Consider the following 20467-nt stretch of genomic DNA (forward strand, 5'->3'; position numbering starts at 1 on the left):
TGTAGATACAGGTAATCCTCAAGAGGCAGTTATACAGAGATGTGTTAAGAGATCAGGATGAGTTAACTCTTACTGGATGCTCCTCACATATTATTCTTAAGGCACAGTGCCAACATCCTCCAAAACGAATCCCATAAAGCCCTGTAGTTTCAGAATGTGAAGCTCATTATGTTCACACTAACAAACAAATACAGTGCTAACAGATGCAGATGTATTTGGCAAGAAACAGTTAACTTATGACTTACTACTGGAGTTATGATTTAGTAACAGTCTGCTGTGAAGCACTGACATAGAAAGAGCATTTTTGGTAGAATAAATGCTGTCTTTTTTAATGTTTTGTGTTCCTTCATTTATACTTTTCATCAAAAAGATCGATAATATCCCACAGACATTAAAATAAAGCTGAATCTACAGAACAGAGCTCCAGCTATCTGCTGGATAAGCAGACTTTCCCTTCTCCTTAAAACAACGTTCCAAATTACTTTCTTCAAACAACTTTCTCCTGTGTCCCAATTTCACCTATGTGAAGCTTTCTTCACTTTTCTTCTGGATCTTCTTTAGCACCTTACCTCCTCCTCTCACCCTGCCTCGGCTCAGTCGATCATTTGAGTAGCAAGAGTCCCCACTTTTGCAGAAAGAAAACCAACACGATCATAAAAGGGAAAGATAAAGAAACGTTAAGAGACTACTTTTAAAGTTATGATGATAGTTCAACACCCATTTCTAGCACTGCAGTTTAAAACCCCAGAGGACAAAATGACAATCACAGCACTGTTGCTTTTCCTTTTGTCCTTTCATTCTAACCTATAAACCCAGGACAAACTCTTCCTCTTCCCCCCTTCCAAATCGCAGTGTGCATCAGGCAAACCCGCTCATTTGTGATAGCTGCCTTGTTCTTTGTTCCCCTGCACCAAGGGGAATCTGTTGAACCACAGCAGTGACTGATGATGGAGGGAAAGACCAGACTTGATTAGAAACTGCCAGCTAGCAGTAAGTAACTGATGCAGCTGGTTACTCAGGCATCCCAGACAGCAGGTTAGTATGGGCAGACATAGTAAGACAGCCCGGCAGACCCAGGCACTGACCCCATCCACACGTGTTCTCAGCATGTTCTGTTGATTGAGAAAAAGGGGAGAGGATGATGCTTTCCACCCTATGTTTTCATTTTTAGCTCCGCCAAGAAGGATTTCCCTTATCCAAGTCTGCACCACCTGCACAATGCAGCTCCATTTCTCTCACCTTAAAATCAAACTGTCCTTTATTCTGTCTTTGCAATTTCCATTTCTTGACACAGTTACACTAAAACTGTCAGTGGAGGAAACTTCACTAACATTACAGAGAAAGACAATTTTCCTCAAGACTGTGTGTGTTTCTGGAGTGAAGAAAGAAGTACATTACACTGCCAAAGTGGTGGCACCAATGGCTCTGGAGGGACAGTGGAGCTGAGCCCTGGAGTTGCTCAGTCTTGGAGTTGGATAGGACTGTGCCTACAGATACATGAGAGATGTGAAAATCACCTATAAGCAGCTGATCCATTTTTCAGGAAAGATTAAAGTACCACCTGATTCTTCAGCTTTATTGTATGCATTAACTGACCACACTGTGGCACATAAAATCCAATTACATACTATAATGTAACTGCTGTTTATTTTATGATTAGCATAGTTTATGAATGTGAATCAGTCTATTTTAATCAGTGCAACAAAGAAAATAATGCTGTTTTCTATGCTGGTATCCCAAATATTTATATGAAAATAAGCAAACGCCTTGCAGGCTTAGAGGTCACTAATTGTGATTACTAAATACCTCTTCTCAGGCAATACCCTTATCATTAAAGAAAATGCTTAATTAGGCAGAATTGAGCGGCTATAATTTAAAAGGAAAATTGAGAAAGGTATTGCAGGGTGCCTGTATTAAACGTACAGCAAAAAATAAAAGTGTATTTCCAGAATCTTAACCCCTTCCGTGCCCCTTCTGTTGTTTTTTCCCCCTTGGTTTGCTAATGCAGCTGTGAACTTTTTCTGTCATTGAGAGTCCTTCAAGGGATTCCATCAAGGAAGATGGCATTTGAACAGACCAGTATGAAACTACTCATACGTGATCTGCTGCCGTTGACCTCTGTTCGATTTTTACTTTCTGAAATGTTTCAAGATTGATTGGTGAAAATTTTTACTTTTCATCACATTTTGAATAATGAGATGCTGTCTAATTCTTGGTGATATATTTCAGCTATTAACTTTCTGCTTGTTGAAAAGAAATCGGAATACTTTCAGTTCTGAAGTTTGAAGGCATTGTGATTCTGTCTGATGTTAATGCTGTCTGGAGATTTCTGTGACCAATTACTTCCCTGAATGCCATTCTATGCTGCCATTTCTTTAGTGTCCCCGATTTATCTCTCAGAGCCTTTATGACTTTACGTTTAGCTGTTATGGAGAAGCAGAGCAGGTCATGTGGTTACCCAGAGGCATTAGTATGGTAATTTTCTTCAAGTTGAGTAGGTGGAAATAATTAATGGACCGCTTTATTGATGTACATAGATAGCCGATTCTCTCTGTGGTTTCAATTCCCAGCTTCAATAAAGTAGCTTGAGATTTTATCTGAGGGACCAGTAATTACACAGGACAAGAATAATCACTGCACAAATACAATTTGATTGTGTTTTATGCTGTTGCCAGGGCTGATGTTAAAGCTTAAATGTATAAACAAGGAACTGCTGCATTAATAAGTTGACTCTTCGTATTTAAGCTCACAGACTCTGGAGTAACTTAAATTCAGAAAATCTGTGCTCTTACAAGAGGAGGCTCCAATCTTAGCGTAACACAAATAATTTCACTGTCTCACCTTGACTTCATCTTGTGCTATGGACAGTGACCAGAAGCAGACTCCTTGGGGAAGATAAGCGCCTTCTCAGCTGTACTTCCTTTCGCTTCCAGGAGGATATTGAGGCATTCCCCAGTTCAATGATATCTGCAAAGCCATTTTAATTAACATTTGATGGAACATCAATGAATTTGCAATCACCTTATCCTGTTTATAGGAGTGACAGCAAAACAAACTCTAACAGGCAGCTCAATTTTTCAGTCCTGTTTTTTGGGGGGGTGGTAAGGACAAAGCTACTTCCACGTGTCCGTTTGTCTGTAGCCCTGCAAGGAGACCCCTGAAGGACTCTTTAAGGAGGGCTCTTTAAAAATGAAATGATATTTGCGACTTCTCATCCCTGTGAGACAGCACAGATTTAAATGACGACTCTGACAATTCAAGCCACCATGGTATTCAGCCATGATTTCTGACTGACTCCAGTGAATTTGTTTGTTTTATCAGTTTATATTAAAAAACATTTTTCCAGTGCTTGAATTGGAGGCAGTTTCTCAGATTCGTTCCCCATAAAGAAGGTCCTGTGTGGGAACATCCCTAGGCACCTCTGTAAGCAGTAAGGAAAAGAATTGATAGAGCTTTGCTCTGTGTTATCTTTCATGTGCTTCTTTTACAACTTCATCATCAGGTGGCCCTATAGACACGGGCAGGATCCTTGCCTCTCACACACTGGGAAAAAGTTATTAGTGGTTTTTATGCCGTTAGAAAATTGTTCCTCAGTATCTTTTGACTTGCTTTACTTTAGTTTTATACCTAACATGTCAGAGTTTATCATATTTTCCATTTTTTCTTCTTCGGACACCATTTTTTGAAGGATCTTCTCTTCTAGCTGCCTTCTTTCTTTTTCTGATGAAGCTTTCTGGCTTTTCCCTGTCAGTACTTAAAGACAAGCTCAGCATAAAAAACACCTAATTTTGATTAGATTCCAGTCATCCTGGTGCCCATTTTATGGTTGTTCTGTTCTTTTTAAACAAGCCAACCAAGCTTCTTCATTTTCAGGTGGTTCTTAATTAGATTACACAAAAATCCACCATACGAGGGTTTTTATTCATATGAAAAACAAGGAAATTCAGTATAGTATGAAATCTCCTACACAGACTCTCTTTCCTACAGACACTTCTTAAACTAGAGCCCCTGCATTGCTCAGATCTAAATCAGAGGTTGTTCCTTCAGGGAAAGTTTTGCACAGCAAACATTCTGGAGCAGTTTTACACACACAAGCCCACCTACCACCAAGTGCTCTACACCCAGAGCCAGGGGTGCCAAGAAGTGCAGAGTTGTTTCCCCCTGTCCAAGTGATGCTTCTGTCCCTTCTGAGCTAGATCAAGTTCTTTTTTACAGTAAGTGCCTCACAGCAACTCTTCAGAAAGCACCTCAAAAATTCCAGTTAAGAGCAAGATGCAGGAACAGAACAGGACACAATGCAGAAACTTCTGTGTAATTCAGTTCTCCATAGCCAGAGAAATTATGTGGGAGACAAGTCTTAACTGTCACAGCCATTTCATCACCTACACCTTTGAGTCCAACATCATTTTTTACTACGATGAAGTAGTATTTAGGATGTAGAGCACATCCCTCTGATCCCATGCTACACAACCTCTGCCCCCTCTCCCAACACAGAGCTGCTGCACCCTTAGAGATGCTCAGAAGCCGCCTGGAGATGAGTGGCTCCTCCTGAGCAGGGAGGTTGGATGAGGTGACCTCCAGAGCTCCCTTCCAGTCTCATCCAGTCTGTGGCTGTGTGACATGGATGTGCACTGCTGGATGTCCAACACACGCTGTGGGCAGCATGAGTACAGTCTGTGAGTTCATGGCACATACAGAAGGGCACCTTATTGGGCACTCTTCCTTCTCTTTTCCTCTTGAGATGTATTTATTCAGGCAAATATTGGTGTATCAGTGGGAGAATAGCATTCAACCCTGACTGTATTGTTCTAGCTGTTGTTACGCATAGGTTTGGTAACAGCCTTCAAAATCCCACGTTCAAGCACGTTCATACATCTCAATAAAACTTCTTCCCAGTAAATTGGAAGAAATTCTGTTAGGAGAAATGTGAAGACATGACACTGGTCAGGGCAAAACTTGTCACCTTTTGTCTGTGTAATGTGCTGAGAAGCAAGCTCAAGCAATGTAAGTTTAGGATGATTTATAAAGATAGAGATGACACGATCACTATATAGCAAGTTCTGGCAGAATGACCAGTAGCTTGAGAGCCCTGTTAAACGAGGTCATAAACTGCTGTGTGGGCTGCATGCAAACCAGCTTGGAAAGGAGCTCCTGTGTGATGCAGGTGCCAGGCTGCTGTCAAGAATGCTTCAGAAGTCCACACACAAAGGTGCATTGCATCCCCACTCATATGTGACTGGATTTCTACGGACACACAGTGCAGGTAACTGTGGTGAGGGAGAAACTATTTCATTAATGACTTAGTCTCTACTAGAACATTGCCTGATGGAACAAAAGCTGAAATAACAAAAGAACAATATTTTGCTGCTTTCCGCCTAGTAGAATCTTGTCTTCTAGTTAACCTGGAATAATAGAATAATGACTATTTTGCTATGTTTTCCTAGATTCAGCTACTAATTTCTTTAGACTAGACAGTGAATTTGGCACTCATTTTTAATTTAAACCTTGATGTTCTACATAAATACTTCTGGAAATTCTTCATTGTGCTTCTGAACACTTTTCTAATACTCTGAGCATCTAAGAAGCAACACTAATCACTTTAATATAATTAGTGATTAATATTGCACAATGTCACTATCCACTGGTTAACCAAGGTGTTCAGTCACCCTTAGGTCACCCATAATTAATTAACCTTCACTTGAAGCATAAGCAATCTTTCTGATCCCAAAGAAAAGTTTGCCAGCGTTGTACTTTTTGTTCAACCACGTATTCATAGGTGTATCCAGAAGTAATGCTTCCAAATATTTCCACAGAAACTACAAAAGCTACAAAGGCAGGATAACACTGTCTATCTATTAGAGCAGATTCTCACCTACAAACACTGTTTTCAACACAGTCACCACCATTAGCTGTACATTTTCTCCAGCCACCAACAAGAGCTGCGCGCCACACTCGTAGCAATCTGCAGCAGCAGAGGTGGCCCAGAGCTGTGACTGCTGAAATGCACCACTGCCCCTCTCTGTGCCCACATGCCCTGCTTGGTTTTCATCAACATCCAATTGGAACTTTTTTTTAACAAGATATTTGACAGGGGGTTCACGGTGTGCATTTTTCTTACAGTTATGCTCTATTTTAACAAACTCTAGTAAACCTGAAACTTTTTAAAAGTGAGTAAAAAGGAATGGTTTCAGTCTAATGACACACTGTGTAAAATTACCGTAAGGACAAATGAGCAACATGCCTATCACTAAGTAAATATTTGATAAAACTAACAGCAAAAAAGCTATTTGTGGCTGAATTTGGGATTATAGCTACTCAAATGTACACCTTCTTTCCTGGTACAAATGTGTAGGGAACAATATGCTTTGGTCTTTGTTTAAGAAGTTTTAATATCAAGTGCTCGATGGATTTGCCCGTTTTCAGTTTCAGTGTGTGCACGCAGAACGTATGACAAGTCTGATTACCTGGCTGTCTGCCTTCTGTCAATCTCTCTAGGCTTTCCAGACTTTTCTTGAACTTGCACTTGCTTTATATTTTACAGTTCCCTCCTTTTGGGGTTTGGTGAACTCAGCTTGGAATCTTTGCTCTGTTGGGAAAAGGCAGTCACCCGTCAATATCGAAACCAGCCATATGATTTTTGATCCATTCCTAACTCCGCTTCGCATCAACACAGGGGGAAGAAAGGTATGTGCTCTTTGTGTTCTGCTATAAAACCAAGAAGATAACAGGGAGTTACGTGCTACATATCTGGGCACGGGACAGGCAGTTAAAAATGATCTAGTTTCTGTGTAATCCAGACAATGCTGGCACTGAGATTCATAAGGATGAAACTTCTGTTGGATATATCCTGCCATAAATTAATTAGAAAACAAAACGACAACATTTACTTTAATAGATCTGAAGTATATCTTCCAAGAATAGTCGATCAAATGAAAAACAGGCTGGCAAAGATGAGCTCAGCTATAAAAAAAGTCTTATTCAGCTAAAATTAGCATGATAATTTCCTTTGAAAAGCGACTGCCATGACTGACTAGCTTATAACCTCTGTTCTGATCAATAATCTTTTTTAAAGATATGCATAGAAACCGTCCTGTTTACCCAGATTTGGGTATCTGAATAAACTGCTGTGTGAAAGCAGAGCCCTTTCTGATATGCTCATGTGCCCACGTGTGGCTCAGGAGGTGGACTGCTGGCACACCCAAGGTAGAGGCAGAAAGCAACCTTGATAAATAATTCTGCTCAAACTGGTGGAGATCGTTGTCTGAGGTGTGCGTTTGTGCCAAAATATCACTGATAGTTCCTCATCACTGATCTTTTTTTACTGCATCTAAGTTATCACAGGAGCTAAAATTTGTCTAAAAAGGTATATTAAAGATTTGTTGCTTATTTTAGGCAGACAATTCTCTTCTGCTGTTCAGTTTTCTGCAACAAAGAACAATGCAAATGGAAAAACGCTGTGACTTACAATGCTGGAACAAGCAGAAACTCTAACAAAAGGTTATTCGAAAATGATTTATCTTCTCCCGTTGTCTTGACAAATGAGATTTCTGCTGGAAACGCCATGAGATGGGAATATGCTCTGTGTTTCCTATTGAGCTTCTTGTGGTACAAGTGCACACACAACAGAATTGATGTAAACCTCCTTACAGAAGTGAAAAAAATGGTGGTATTGTTACTTACTGAAGGACAGTAATGCTTCCAGCTGTGGTCCACGTTTCAGGGGAAAATGTGCTTTTTGCCTTTTATACAGAACTGCATTGGAGCCTTTCTTTCTATTAAAAAAGAAAAGACAACAAACGTATTGATTCAAGCATTTATATAAAGAATGACATCTTCCAGGTTATTTATAAATTACAGAATGATATAACATAAAAGTCAAGAAAGAAATGACATGTAAGCGATCACTGAGCCAAAGCCAGGAGTTTCAGGATATGCAGTGACTGCAGCGGTCCTAAGAATTCAGCTGGGTTTTGTGCCAGTTTGGGATGAAGGAAGTGTCTGATTATTAATAAAATATCAGAGGCACTGAGGGCCTGGAGATGTTGTCAGAAATGAGATGTCCTTGTTGCACTCTCAAATGCTGTCCTGCTGCTGCCAGGCGGTGATGGCTTTCTATCATGCTATGAGAACAGGATTTGTTCTAGTTGTGGTTAATCTTTTTTAGAGGGATTTCTAAAATGGCTGAATCAAAATGCTCTTTTAAGGAAAAGCTGCCTTAAGATAATTCTTTCCTCATAGTTAAGGCTTCAGTGAGGAGGTGATTTGGCAGGCAGCATGTTTATGCTCACTCTTTGTAATGTTTTTTATAAAGTGGATGTATGTTTCTTATGGGCTGAAGCACTTCAGTTTTCAGGGCAATGAACCAGTTGGTATGGCAGCCAAGGAATTTCTATGACAAGACTTGACTGTGATTGTGTTGTAAACTGAAGGGTTTTATGGAACTGATCCTAAGAAAAAATGATGAATTAATAAAAAAGGAATTTGCAGGTAGGCACACAGAGGCAAAATTGTGCACATCTTCTGAAAAGGGAGCTGGCAGGAATCGTGCCATATGAGAGCAGGTAGATGAAAGGAAGCCTTCCACCTGTCTAGCCTCTTCCATCAGAAAGTTTGCTTCAGTATTAGTAATGGAAGACACTTTGGAAAACCATATTGGTTTTCCAATTCCAACTGCAACTTTTTAGACCACTTGAGAATTAAAAGCTGTATTTTCTTGTTCCTAAAGAAAAGTGAAGGTCTAAAAGGGGAGTACAAACGAACAACATTGCCATCCTCCTACCCCAGTGCCAGCAAGGGGAGAGGAGTGCAGACAGTGGCCGGTTACAAAGCAGATGACTTAACAGATACTGCTGACCTGAGGCTGAGAAGAAACTTCTTCCCAATCCATTCAGGAGCAAATGGGATGGCAATGTAATTTGCTAAGTAGATAAACCTCTTTTGATCCAATTTGCACAACAAAGTTCCAGAGAGCAATGGTAATATTGCTTTATGTGCTGTTAAACCATCGCAGTGCAGTATCAGCTCATGCAATTTACAATTCAAGTATAGTCAGATGTTATTCTGAATTGTGCTGTGTTATTTTGTATGTTTGTGCTTCTTAATTTCCTGAGAAAGTGGCTTTTCAGGTCCTCAAGGCTGAATATCATTGATACAGTTAATTGGATTTCAAGATCCAGAATCTGAGCACAAGATATTTAATGAGTTTTACATGCAGATAAATTCCCCAGAATAAATGCTGCTTTTGAGGAAACTCCCCAAGTTTCAGCTCTATCTCAGGCCCGGTTTTGTCTCTTGATTATCCGTTTTAGTGAATTGAACATGCAGCCCTTTTCAGATAAACAACCCATTTTAATAAACAATATAAACTCTTATTAATATGCAAATCACACTTCTTCACTCTGTCACAAAGAAAAATATAGACTTACTTTCTCTACTTTTTCCTTTGGATTCAGCAAGCACTGAGGCACCCAGCAACAGCTGCAATACAGCAGGATAACTTCCCTGCCGAGCTGCTGTGACAGGCAGCAAGTGCTGCCTCCAAAGCAGAGTTTCCAGCTCTCATGTAGGTACTGTTGCTGGCAGCAGATGAACAAACCACCCCGTTGTGCACTGAGCCAGCCCTCTGCTGGGATTTCCTCCCTCATTCACCACTGCTGGCAGTATCTCTTCCGCAAGATCTCTGCCTTCGTTCCCCAAAACTCGTTCCCTGATCTGTAACCCATCTCATCTCCTGATTTTCTGTGGACTTACTTTGAAGAACCCTATTTCCAAGGTTCATTAAGAGTAAATTTTCTGAAGCTCCAGTTAGGTGAGAAGCAGTCATAGACATGCAAACATAGCACTCTGTTTGTAAATTTAGAGCAGAAGTTTATCGTGGCTCTGCACATATTGGTCCAAAGCGGATCTGCGAGGTTAAGCTTTGCTGCTGTCTTGATTTGCATTCTACAATCCATAGGGGACATTTTGTTTTGCAAACCTCCTCACATTTAAAGGAAAACTTAGATTTCCCTTAGAAATTTGTAAATACGTGTGTGTATAAAACATAGAAACAAACGAGAGGCCTTAGAAGTATTCTAAATGAAATCAAGACTGAAAGGCAGCAGCAGAAATACCTGTGATGGTAGAGGCTACATCTGTGCCCAGCTGTACGCATAGGATTAAGAGCTTGAATAGCTCACGGAGCAGCAGAGCAGGGCCGTGCTTTGTTGCAGCTGGAGCAAGAGATCAGCGTGCGATAAGCTGGGCTCTGTGTGCCACTGTGTGTCCCAGGCACGGCTTCACCCACCTGTGATCTCCATGTGTGCCACTTCTGCCTTTAGATTTTCAAGCTCTTGGCAATAGTGCTCTCAGCACAACTGATGGGTTGTTAAGATTTCTTCAGGAAATCTTTTTTTCCATCTAGCATGAGCTTTGTTTCTTAGCAGTTCTTGTCCATACTTTTTTTCCCCCTTCTAAAAATTTGTTAAGTAACACATTTATTAGACACAAAGTGAATCTTGTCAACTAATTTACCTTGTAAGCAATATCCTGTGTTGCAATCATTTTAGGTCACACTTGCAGGCTTAAAGCAGCAGTTGAAAGCAGGTAAAGTTTGTTTAAAACCACTTTGTTTTTAAGATGAGGAAGAACATTGTGTCTGAGGAAACAAGCAGCTCTGTGTCTGCTGGCCATGGGCTGTTCTGTGCTTTCTCGAGCTCAGTGTGCTCAATTAAAGCTGTTCAGTAAAACCCATAAGTCTGCTTCCTTATATGGGGCATTAATGAATGCAATCACATATTATTTAAATTAATATATTTATAAATAACGGGTTCATACTATGCATCACAAGATAATGGCAATATTTAGCAATTTCTAAACTAAAATAGAGTGAGAGAAAAGAGATTTATGAATTGAAATCAGCTAAATGGTTTCTCTGCCAGCTAGTTCTGATTCCATGCTGTTCAATCAATTCAGAGTATTACTAGCATTTTTCTCAAGAGTGCAGTATATGACAACCGCCAAGCTTTGCTTTGGTGATTGCTAAAAGGACAGATACTGGTCTGAGCCATATTTCAGCACTGCAGGAATATAAAAAATGAATTGTTAGAAATGGTCCAGGAGGAATGGGTAGCAATAAGACATCAATGTCACCTGTAAACTGATCTGTGATGAATTTTTAGAGAGCTTACTAATATGATGTTTTGATTTAAAGAGGCTTTAGAAAGTCAAAAATCTACTGCAAACATCAACAGCCTTAATGAATAAAAAAATGCATATAGTGTTGCTGCTTAAATAGTTTTCTGATACAGTAATAAGTGAACAGAAAATTAAAGTAGCAGGTTAAAGTAACTGCTGCATATTAGCCCTCATCAGTCAGTATTTAGAAAAGGAAAAATGGCTGAGCACTGCTTCAGAGTTATTTAGGGAAAAGCTTTTATCTAGAGTCTGGATTTGTCTCTAGTGGTGTTACTGTTTCCTTATCACTTCAGTGATGGAATCAGTTTGGAACGTGGGGACTCAGATGGGCACCTTTGTGTTTCCCTAAATTTCTAGATGCTGATGGCAGTGGAACACCACTGAAATCATGAAGGAGACCTGAATGGCACTGGCATGCATTTCTGCATGTCCTTCACACCATCAAGGTTTTGTGGCTTCAGTACAACTCCTCTGCTTGCCTTTTAATCTGGTCCAGTGCCATAAAAGAAGCTCACTTTTCTGCCGTAGGAAACTTCCTCAGAAATGCTAGATACAGCAGTAAGAAACCATTTGGAGGGCTTACTCCACAAGCTATATTGTATACTCTGTTTTGGAGCTCAGGATATGCTCTGATTTTAAGGACAGCCTCTTTTTAAAGGCTCATGAGATTGTATCTCAGCTGCAGTTGTGTATCAGTTAAAAGCAGAAAGGATTTAATAAGGACAAATTGTGTTTCTTGACTTCCTTTGGATGTGTAGTGAAAAGGAATGGGTGCATACCCTTTACCCCCATATACTTTCCACTGTGCCCCAGCCGGTGACTGGGAGCAGCATATCAACATCATAATCTGATAGTACTAAATTGCTCCACTTGCATTCTGCAGTCCTGTTTGCTGCCATGCAAACAGTGAAAAGAAATACATCTCAGAGATGAATCCAGATCGCAGCAGCTTCCAGGGCTACGCCAAGGGCAGTACAGCTGTGCTGAGGTGGCACATAAAAGCTCCTTTGAAGACACTTTGCCTTAACTAAGGATTTAACCTTAACCACATATTTCATCCAGTCCTATTTCATCTAGGAGTACTTAAGACCTCTTCTCAAAATAGTGTTCAAATGCACTGTGCAAAGAAACCTTCAGAAAAAAACAAAGATCAAAAATGTGCATTGTTCTTGATATCATCACAGCCCTTCCACATATGTGCATTTTTGTGTTTAGTTTTGTAAAGCATATTATTTATATGATGGACATAAATAGCTACTTTGGAGTGACTGCAACTTTTGATGCCAATGTAAATTCACGATCTCTCCTTTCAGTGTGTTATTAAAAGTGACAGTCTGCCATAGTCCCAGTACCCTAAAGATGAATTGGGATGTAAATCTCTGCCTGATACCTTAGGGGCCATTTACCAGGTACTGCTCAATTAGAAGTCCAGAAATGCTGCTCTACAGACCTCCTGGAAGGTTGCCAAAGGAGAGATTTGAATGCTGGAGAGAGAAACTGCACCCAGAACCTCACTACCACGATGGATTTGACACGCACATAAGGCAGTGCTATTGAAGAGACTCAATTCTTTAGCCATCCAACAATAAATCTGTGTCTCTAAATCTCAACTTCAGGCTTAAACCTCTGGCACTTTATCTTGTTTATTTGACATCTTCTCACTATAAGGAAGTTATTGTCTACTCCTGGCAAGATGAATGTCGTATCCAGGGTCCTTGTAGAATTACACAAAACTCCTTGGTGCAAGCCTATACGCACATAAATGCATATATACAAAAGGATATTGTTTGGAAGTGCAGCAATGTGTGCCAGCCTCTATGCCCAAATTTCAGATGGAATCATCCTCTATTATGATGTAAACTGTTGTACCATGTTAGTACCCATTTGTCATTACCCAGGTGTCTTTGGTGTCACCAAGGTGCCTATGTATTTGTGGTACTAGTTTGACCTTTCCGGAGGCCTCTTTGTGGCAAGAAGTTATGCAAGTTTCCTGTTAACACAAATTGTTCCCTATACTGCAGAAATAATGAAGCCCAGTTTCCTCTGGAATCACATTTTAGCTTCCTTATAGCCTCTGTACCCTGTTATCACTTCACTTCACAAATACCCTCCATTACAAGGCAAAGACAGCAGAGCTGTGGCTATTTCCAAGCTCTTTGTGACAGCCAGCCTGCAAATGCACCTGCTGATTGCTCAATTGACTGCTGCTAACAGCAATCTATAATACCTTAGTTTTACCTGCCTTTCCCTCAGTACAAAATTAGTTTGGCTTCTTATAGCCAATTTTAACAGAAAACCTAGATATCTTCTTCTTTGTCAAAGTTGGATGAAACTGGCCAGCAAATACTGCAGTTACTGAAAGTAGAAAGCAGGTTACAAAACAGTTTGTTACTGTTATAACGAAATTTTTGTGGCATTTTTTGTTATAGGCATCTTATTGAAAGCCAGATCTATGAAGGCAGGAAGTATAGAAGCTAAGAATTCCTGCACCAAACAAGGAATTTCACAATCCTTACTGTTGTGATAAATTGAAGTTAGAGAGTCAAGTCTGGAAAAGTCTTCCAAGGACCATTACAAACTGTATTGTAATCTTTGGAATGTGGAAGGGCTACCGTACTCATCCTGAGCAAGGTCACAGCTAAAATTCTCTTACAGTTTCGTGGTCTCACAGGCCAAAGATACACTACAGGAGAATCTGCTCAAAAGTACCCAAGCTAGCTCAGAGGAGAACAAGCACAGGTATGAGCTCAAATTATGAACCTGAGCAGGTGCTGCACAGCTGGCCAGGAGCTACAGGTGGGCATCTCTGCATTGGTCTCAATGGTTTGGGAGAAACTCCTGCCTCAATAGCTCAAGTTATTTGGGAGGACTGATATTTTTCCAAATGTCATGTTCTTTAAATGCTGTTTGAAGTTGAAGGTTTGCTCAGTTCTCCTTAGAATTTCACTGCAAATATCACCAAGATGTTTGTATGTGTCCAGCTGCTATATGACCTCCTGTTCTTGCTCTCCCAGAAAAGTGCAAAGGAAGAAGAAAAATTGTTGCACATGAAGACTTAGACCAGTGTTGTGATAAATATTCACCACTGAAAACAAAGATGTAATGCCCTAATGAAAGGACCAATTTCAAACATGCTGCAATTACCATATTGCATGTATATCTGCCTGGACTGTTAACAATTACCTCTCATCCTCTAAAATATGAAATCAGAAATACAGTTGTGGATGTAATCTTCAATGAAGACCTCAGAATTTCTTCTTATTAAAGCCTATGCCAATGAAAACTCCTGCAACATATTGATAAGAATCTAGAAATCGTTGCTTGGATCTACATCATTCTTTGGGTAAAAGCCTGGTTTCATTTGCAGATCTGTGATAAAGCTGATCATAATGAAGCATTCTCAGTCCAGCCTCCTTCCTCAGCTAGTTCTGGGCTTTCTTACTGTCTCGTTGGCAGAATTAAACATTTTTGGCCAATGGAATTTTCTCATGTTCTCTCTTCCACTTAGGCTTCTTTTCCTCAAAATGCTTTAGCTGTAAAATTACATACCCATTTCAACCTCTAGAATCATTTGTCCAGTAATGTTTGTCCTTTTGCCCACCATTGTCCTCTGCATAAATAACCACATGAATAAAGGGATGTGCATTGAGCCACGTAGGAAAGAGATTCATAAAGAGAAGAACTGCTAGGAAGTGCAGAATACATGCCAGCACTTAACTTTTCTTCCTGCTTCGGCCAGATACCATTAGCAGGGTTAACACTACTTTTTCTGTGAGCAACATGGAGGTGTGTATAATCAACAAGTATAGGATGTCATAATTAAGAAATATACAAGAAAGTTAAGCTAAACAGGTTATCATGTTAAAGAAGAATGGATGGAAAGCTTACCCTTGTCCTGGGTTCACTGAGAAGACTCAAAGAGGAGCAACCTCTAAAAGAAATCCTTCCCCGCTGGGAGTCAGCTCTTAAAAGGCGTCTTGGAGAGGTGGAGCAAGGCCTTCACCTGCTCCCAGGGCTGACTTTTTGCTCATCTCAGGTGGTCAATTGGTTCAGGCTGTGATTCAGCAGTTCCCATGCAGAGGTGTTTACTGGAGAGATGTGCTGCTGAGCTGCAAGTCAGTGCTCTATGGCATGGGAACCCACAGCAGCCTTTAGCTGAACACCCCTCACTTAAATTAGGAACAGTATTACAGCATCTGGTGTATGTAATGGGGGAATAAAACAGCTGTGCTGGATGAAATATTGAGTCTGGCAAATGATTACAACAAAGTTTATAAATATTACTTTTAGTCTGCCTGCAGTCATTGTTTAACAGCAAGAGAAGACAGAGAGAGAAAGGGGCAGACAGAGAGGAGAGTTCTGCACCTGAAATTCCATGAAAAGGAGTGATACATCAGTCGAGTCCAGATTTCCTCAGAAGGTAGATCGCTTGAGATGTGATGGAATGAGCGTCCTGTACAACCAGAGTGTCTATCAGTCACATTGGCACAATGGGAAAGCAATTTCTCAGAGAGCACACATACAATTTTTCTGTGATTGTTCTCAAGTGTTTGATGATGGAGGGAGTTTTAGCAACAAATCCTTTACTGTAATCCTGGGAGATATCTTGAGATAAAATTGTGCATCACAAACTTGAGGTAGCAGTTTGGGAGAGGTTTCAGCTGCCCTCCACAGTCACAAGTTATGAAACCAGAGACTTCTATAATGAATTGGCAGCAGAACAGAATATTATCATGGAATGAATACAAGGAGAAAGATAATAGAATGTTTGCATGACATCTGTGGGAAGAGGGGAATTATAGCTGACAGGTTCAGATCAACACATTATCACCCACTTTTCTTCGTGAAACTTTAGGGGAAGAGTTGTTGAAGCTCTGTAGGATGACTGTATGGGAACTGCTGAGTCACGGCCTGAACCGCTGATGGATCACCTGAGGCGAGCACTGAGCCAGCCAGAGGAGCACAGGTGAAGGCAATTCAGCTGTGCTGCTGGAAGGGGTGGAGCCTGGCTGCACCTCTTCTAGGCCTATTGAAGAGCTGGCTACCAGTGGGAAAGCATCTTAATATTCATTGATTATACAATGACTTTGCATTGTTCTGTAGAATTTGAATCTATTCAAACAGTGCTTCTATTTCTAAAGCTTCCATGTTTGGGGAGCGTTCTTTAGTAGTTACCATCATCTTTCCAACCCAAGTAGTTGTGTTAGACGAGGTATTGAGTCTGTCAAGTTATTACAACAAACTTTACCCGACTGCAATCATTTCTTAATAGCAAGAGAAGATAGAAAAAGAGTTTTGTACATCAAATGTTACAAGAAAGAATGATAATGATACTACTGCACAGTGAGAGTGCATGAGGACCAGCATCCAATTAGAGCACGCAGAAACTAGCTGCAAACAGAAAGACAAGTGGAACAGCAATTCCTGAATGAGAATGGTTCTCGTCTCAAGATCTGCCATTGTAGCAAGAGCCCACATAGCATTAAAGAGATATATTTTGCAATTTTTTAGCAAGATGAAAGTTACATTTCATTAAGTTTTTATGGTATTTTGAGCCCAATCAATAAGCTTTACTACCTGCATCCTCCATTGCCTCATTGCAGCTCAGTGGGCTATCAGCTCTCTTTCTAGATGTGCTATGGATGTGCAATCACACTTTATTTAATGACTAAAATGGACACCTTTGGTGATAACTGGTTCTTCAATGAGTTATATAATTGTTCCCAGCTTAGGCAGCCTTTATTAAATTATTATTGAAAACATAATTTCATGCTTGGTTAAGTGGTAAATTTAATTCATTCACTATGGAGAGACAGTAACAAATACGAATTTACCAGTATTACTTCTAAGAAAGGAGAGGAAGTTCAATATAGCTGCAAGTATCACTCTTCTCTCCCAAAACATTACGTAGCATTCCTCCTCCTTAACAGAGGCGTATCAAAATAGCACAAGGAAATAACCTGCTCCTTTTGGCAAGGAAAATCTAGCTTTTTTAAACAGCGGTAGTTATATAAAATTAATTTTCCCCTTTATTTCTTGAATTTAAAGTGGTCCTGACTGCATTTGACAACTCAGAATAAATGCATTGTAAATAAAAGGAGAAGAATTAGAGAAATTTTCAGTGCGTTTGAAAAATGAAAGGATAAAGCATTCACTGGAAATATGTTTTTTCATACTATAATAGAACTGATGGAACCCCAGGCTGAATTTGTATTCACACCAGTTGGTTAGCATTTGCAACAACACTGATTTCAAATGTCATAATTCCAACTTGCTAATTCAACTAACCATCCTGTAAGCCTGTGAGGTTACATTGATATATTTAAAATCTTTTTTTTTTCTTAACAAAGTGATTAAATTGTTTTTGCAGCATTGCCCGATACAAACATGTATTTCAAGGCTGATGGTGTTCCCCCTTCTGGCTGAGCCAGCGCGATTTAATTTAAAAGTCCAAGTCAGTTCATGTGGTGAATAACCAGGATTAGACACCAAAATCCAGGCAGCATCTCTGGCCAATAACACAGCGAGGTCTTAGTTTAAAAAACTAAAAGCAGGGGAGCGGTAAATTCGTACATCACTCCTTTGGAGTGAGAATTGGCAAACTGCTGGTCAGTAGCTGCAATGGGCCTTCTCTGTGGGAATATTCAGAACGTTAAAGACAAGAAAGGCCATTTGGCCCAACATTTTTCCCTCTAATTTACAATTTGCATCAGCTTTCCTTCCAATTTTTTTATGACGCTGTGTGGGTTTTCTTGTTCTTCTCCATAAAAAACAATGGCAATGCAGAGTTTGGAAATCCCAGGGATACCAGATTGTTGTGTGTGAAATACAGAGGTAGATCACTGGCACTGCTTTCATGTTACGCTGCCCACCATTTCTTATCTGTCATCAAACTCACTGGCAGCACAGCTACTGGAAGCTTTGATATACCTGCACAAAGCTTTAAAATATCTGAACTGAATTCAACAACCTCTGCCTTCCACAGGAGGAACAACTATTCTTTTTTTGTAACAAGTCTTTGATTAATTGTCCCAGGTCTTGATATTCTTTTAGATGCAGGTCATTATCAAACGCATTGAATCCTTCTCTATTAATAAAGGAAGTGCTCTATGTAATAAAACATTTTCTCATTTAAATACTTCTTCAGTGCTTCGCTTTTTTATTATATTTGCAGCTGTTTTACAGTGCCTTAGCTGAAGCCTTCAGAAGTAAAGTGCACATGTATGCCATTTATTAGCCTCTTTATCTTTGTCTATCACGATCTTAATTTTCTTTGAATGCCTATGTCCTTCTTTGATGGTTGCGTATGAGATTGCCAGTGTGACTCTCAAAAACAACAGTGCATTTTAAAGGATAAGATAGTGCCTGTGAAATCACTGCACTGCATTATTATGGCTTATCTTTCTACTTCCACAGTTTGCAGTCCTCATATGGATTTATTTCATCTGTGCTTGTGCATCGCTTTGATAGCGCCTTGTACCCTTACATCACTTGCTCTGCCTTGACTCGCCATAAAGCCTTCTACTTAAAGGATAATGTTCACGATGGGGGAAGTATACAAGGCAATAAACAGCTTTTGCAGGTGATTAAACACGCTGAAGCAAAGCCGAGGCATCTGAAAACCCCAAAAGCAGTTTGTTGTAAGCAAGGCTACACATCACAAAGAGGAGCTGTGCTCAACAAGCCACAACATTAAATGAAAGCTTTTCTTCACCTTGTCTTGCAAGACCTGCTAAGTTTTGTAGTGCTGCCTTCATTTAATCAAACAGATCTTTTCTTCTCCTTTCTAATAACGTGGGTGGCTTTCACTGTGCCAGCTGTGGTATAACAGGAGATAGTTCCGGTGTAGTTGCTTGAGATAAAAGCAGCGAAGTGTCTCTCCTCAAATTGCAATGGAGGTTCTGATGATAGCCCATTCCTCCCCTGCTCACCCTACAGGAGGGCCCCTTTCTTCCCAGCTCCTTATTTTACTCTTGCTCCTACTCTCTTCGTCTATGTTCCTTGCTTTCTTTTCTTGTTTTTGTTTTTCCTCTTTTCTTTTCAGTGGTGTCTTTACCTCTTTACATCAAAGTATTGCTCCCGGTGCCAGAGCCTGGAGCAGTTCTCACTGCAAGGAGGAGGTTAGAAGCAGGACTGCTGTGAGGCACAACCCTTGGAATGCTAGGGAGTCTGCTACACAAATGGTGCTGCTTTCCTAATGCTTGGTTAACAAAAACAGAACTGTATTTTAAGCAAATATAATCTACTGAAGCACACAACTATCAAAAGTATTTTCTTTAGAATCTTTTTAAAATTATTATTCCAATAGAGGACCATTTCATAAGCTTACATCTTTCTCTGGGATTCCCAATCAAATACAGACAATATAATTGCACTTGCAGTTTTTCAGCCCCAGCTCACCAGCACACACAGCAATTCCAAACAGCAGCTCACTGAGGTTGTTGTCTCTTACCTTGTCCTTCAATCATTGCTACAAAAGCAACATTTTTATGGAAATGAATACTCATTTTGGTGTACAAATACATTCTAATAGTGTTTTCAAAAGCCCTGTGTTCATTGCATTGTTTTCTCAGATGAATATAAATCCATTGTAAACCTGGTTTAGCGAAGCTATTACTGAAACATGGATCTATCCCTGAATGTCTTTATCCAATGTGCCCTGTTAACTTTGGCACATCATACTTTGATGTGCTGAAGAAAGTAGAGGTAAAGACACCACTGAAAAGAAAAGAGGAAAAACAAAGGTCAGAGCCTGAATCACCAAAACTAAATACGGAGACACGGCATCCCTTAGCCTCTGAGCAGCAAGAGCTCTCATGGTCTGACTGGGATTATTCCTCACAATAGCTAAACCTCAAATTCTGTCTCTTAGTTTTGTCAATAAATGGGAGAAGAAGGGAGAAGAAGCCATTCCCATTAAAAAATTCTAAGAGGAAATTGTCTGAGATGTCTGGGACCCTACTTTTAAGGTGATTACCTTCCTAAGTTAATGCCAGAATCACTGTCTTTAAAAATCACTTCTTGTGCCTATTTGCATCTTAAGGATTGAATCGTTTTTTTAAATCTGCCCCTTTGACTTCTGCAGAGTAAACGATCACCTAAGGCAACGCTGTTCTGCGCTATAGTAAACAGATTTCTAATGTTGTATCTTCATCTGGATGTGCTCTCACTTCAGCCACAGTTAATATGAAATATACAGGTGCCTGAAAGGAAGATTGATTAAGTTCAGGTCATTCATCGAGTATTTTGTGATTCACACCAAGATCTCATCCATTCCTTCTGCATTCATATT

General features: G+C 40.0%; 1 protein-coding gene across 1 annotated transcript in view; it reads left to right on the plus strand.

The window, feature by feature from the left end:
* CA10 (carbonic anhydrase 10) overlaps nucleotides 1–20467 on the plus strand; it is a 152998-nt gene that overhangs the window by 57165 nt on the left and 75366 nt on the right. The window contains exon 3 of the mRNA XM_042865248.1: nucleotides 6542–6684. Coding sequence (XP_042721182.1) covers nucleotides 6542–6684 — 143 coding nt within the window. The remainder of the gene's footprint in view (nucleotides 1–6541; nucleotides 6685–20467) is intronic.

This window comes from Lagopus leucura, unplaced genomic scaffold, assembly GCF_019238085.1.
Source record: "Lagopus leucura isolate 7727_CA_CO unplaced genomic scaffold, USGS_WTPT01 Super-Scaffold_797, whole genome shotgun sequence".
Lineage (NCBI taxonomy): Eukaryota > Metazoa > Chordata > Aves > Galliformes > Phasianidae > Lagopus > Lagopus leucura.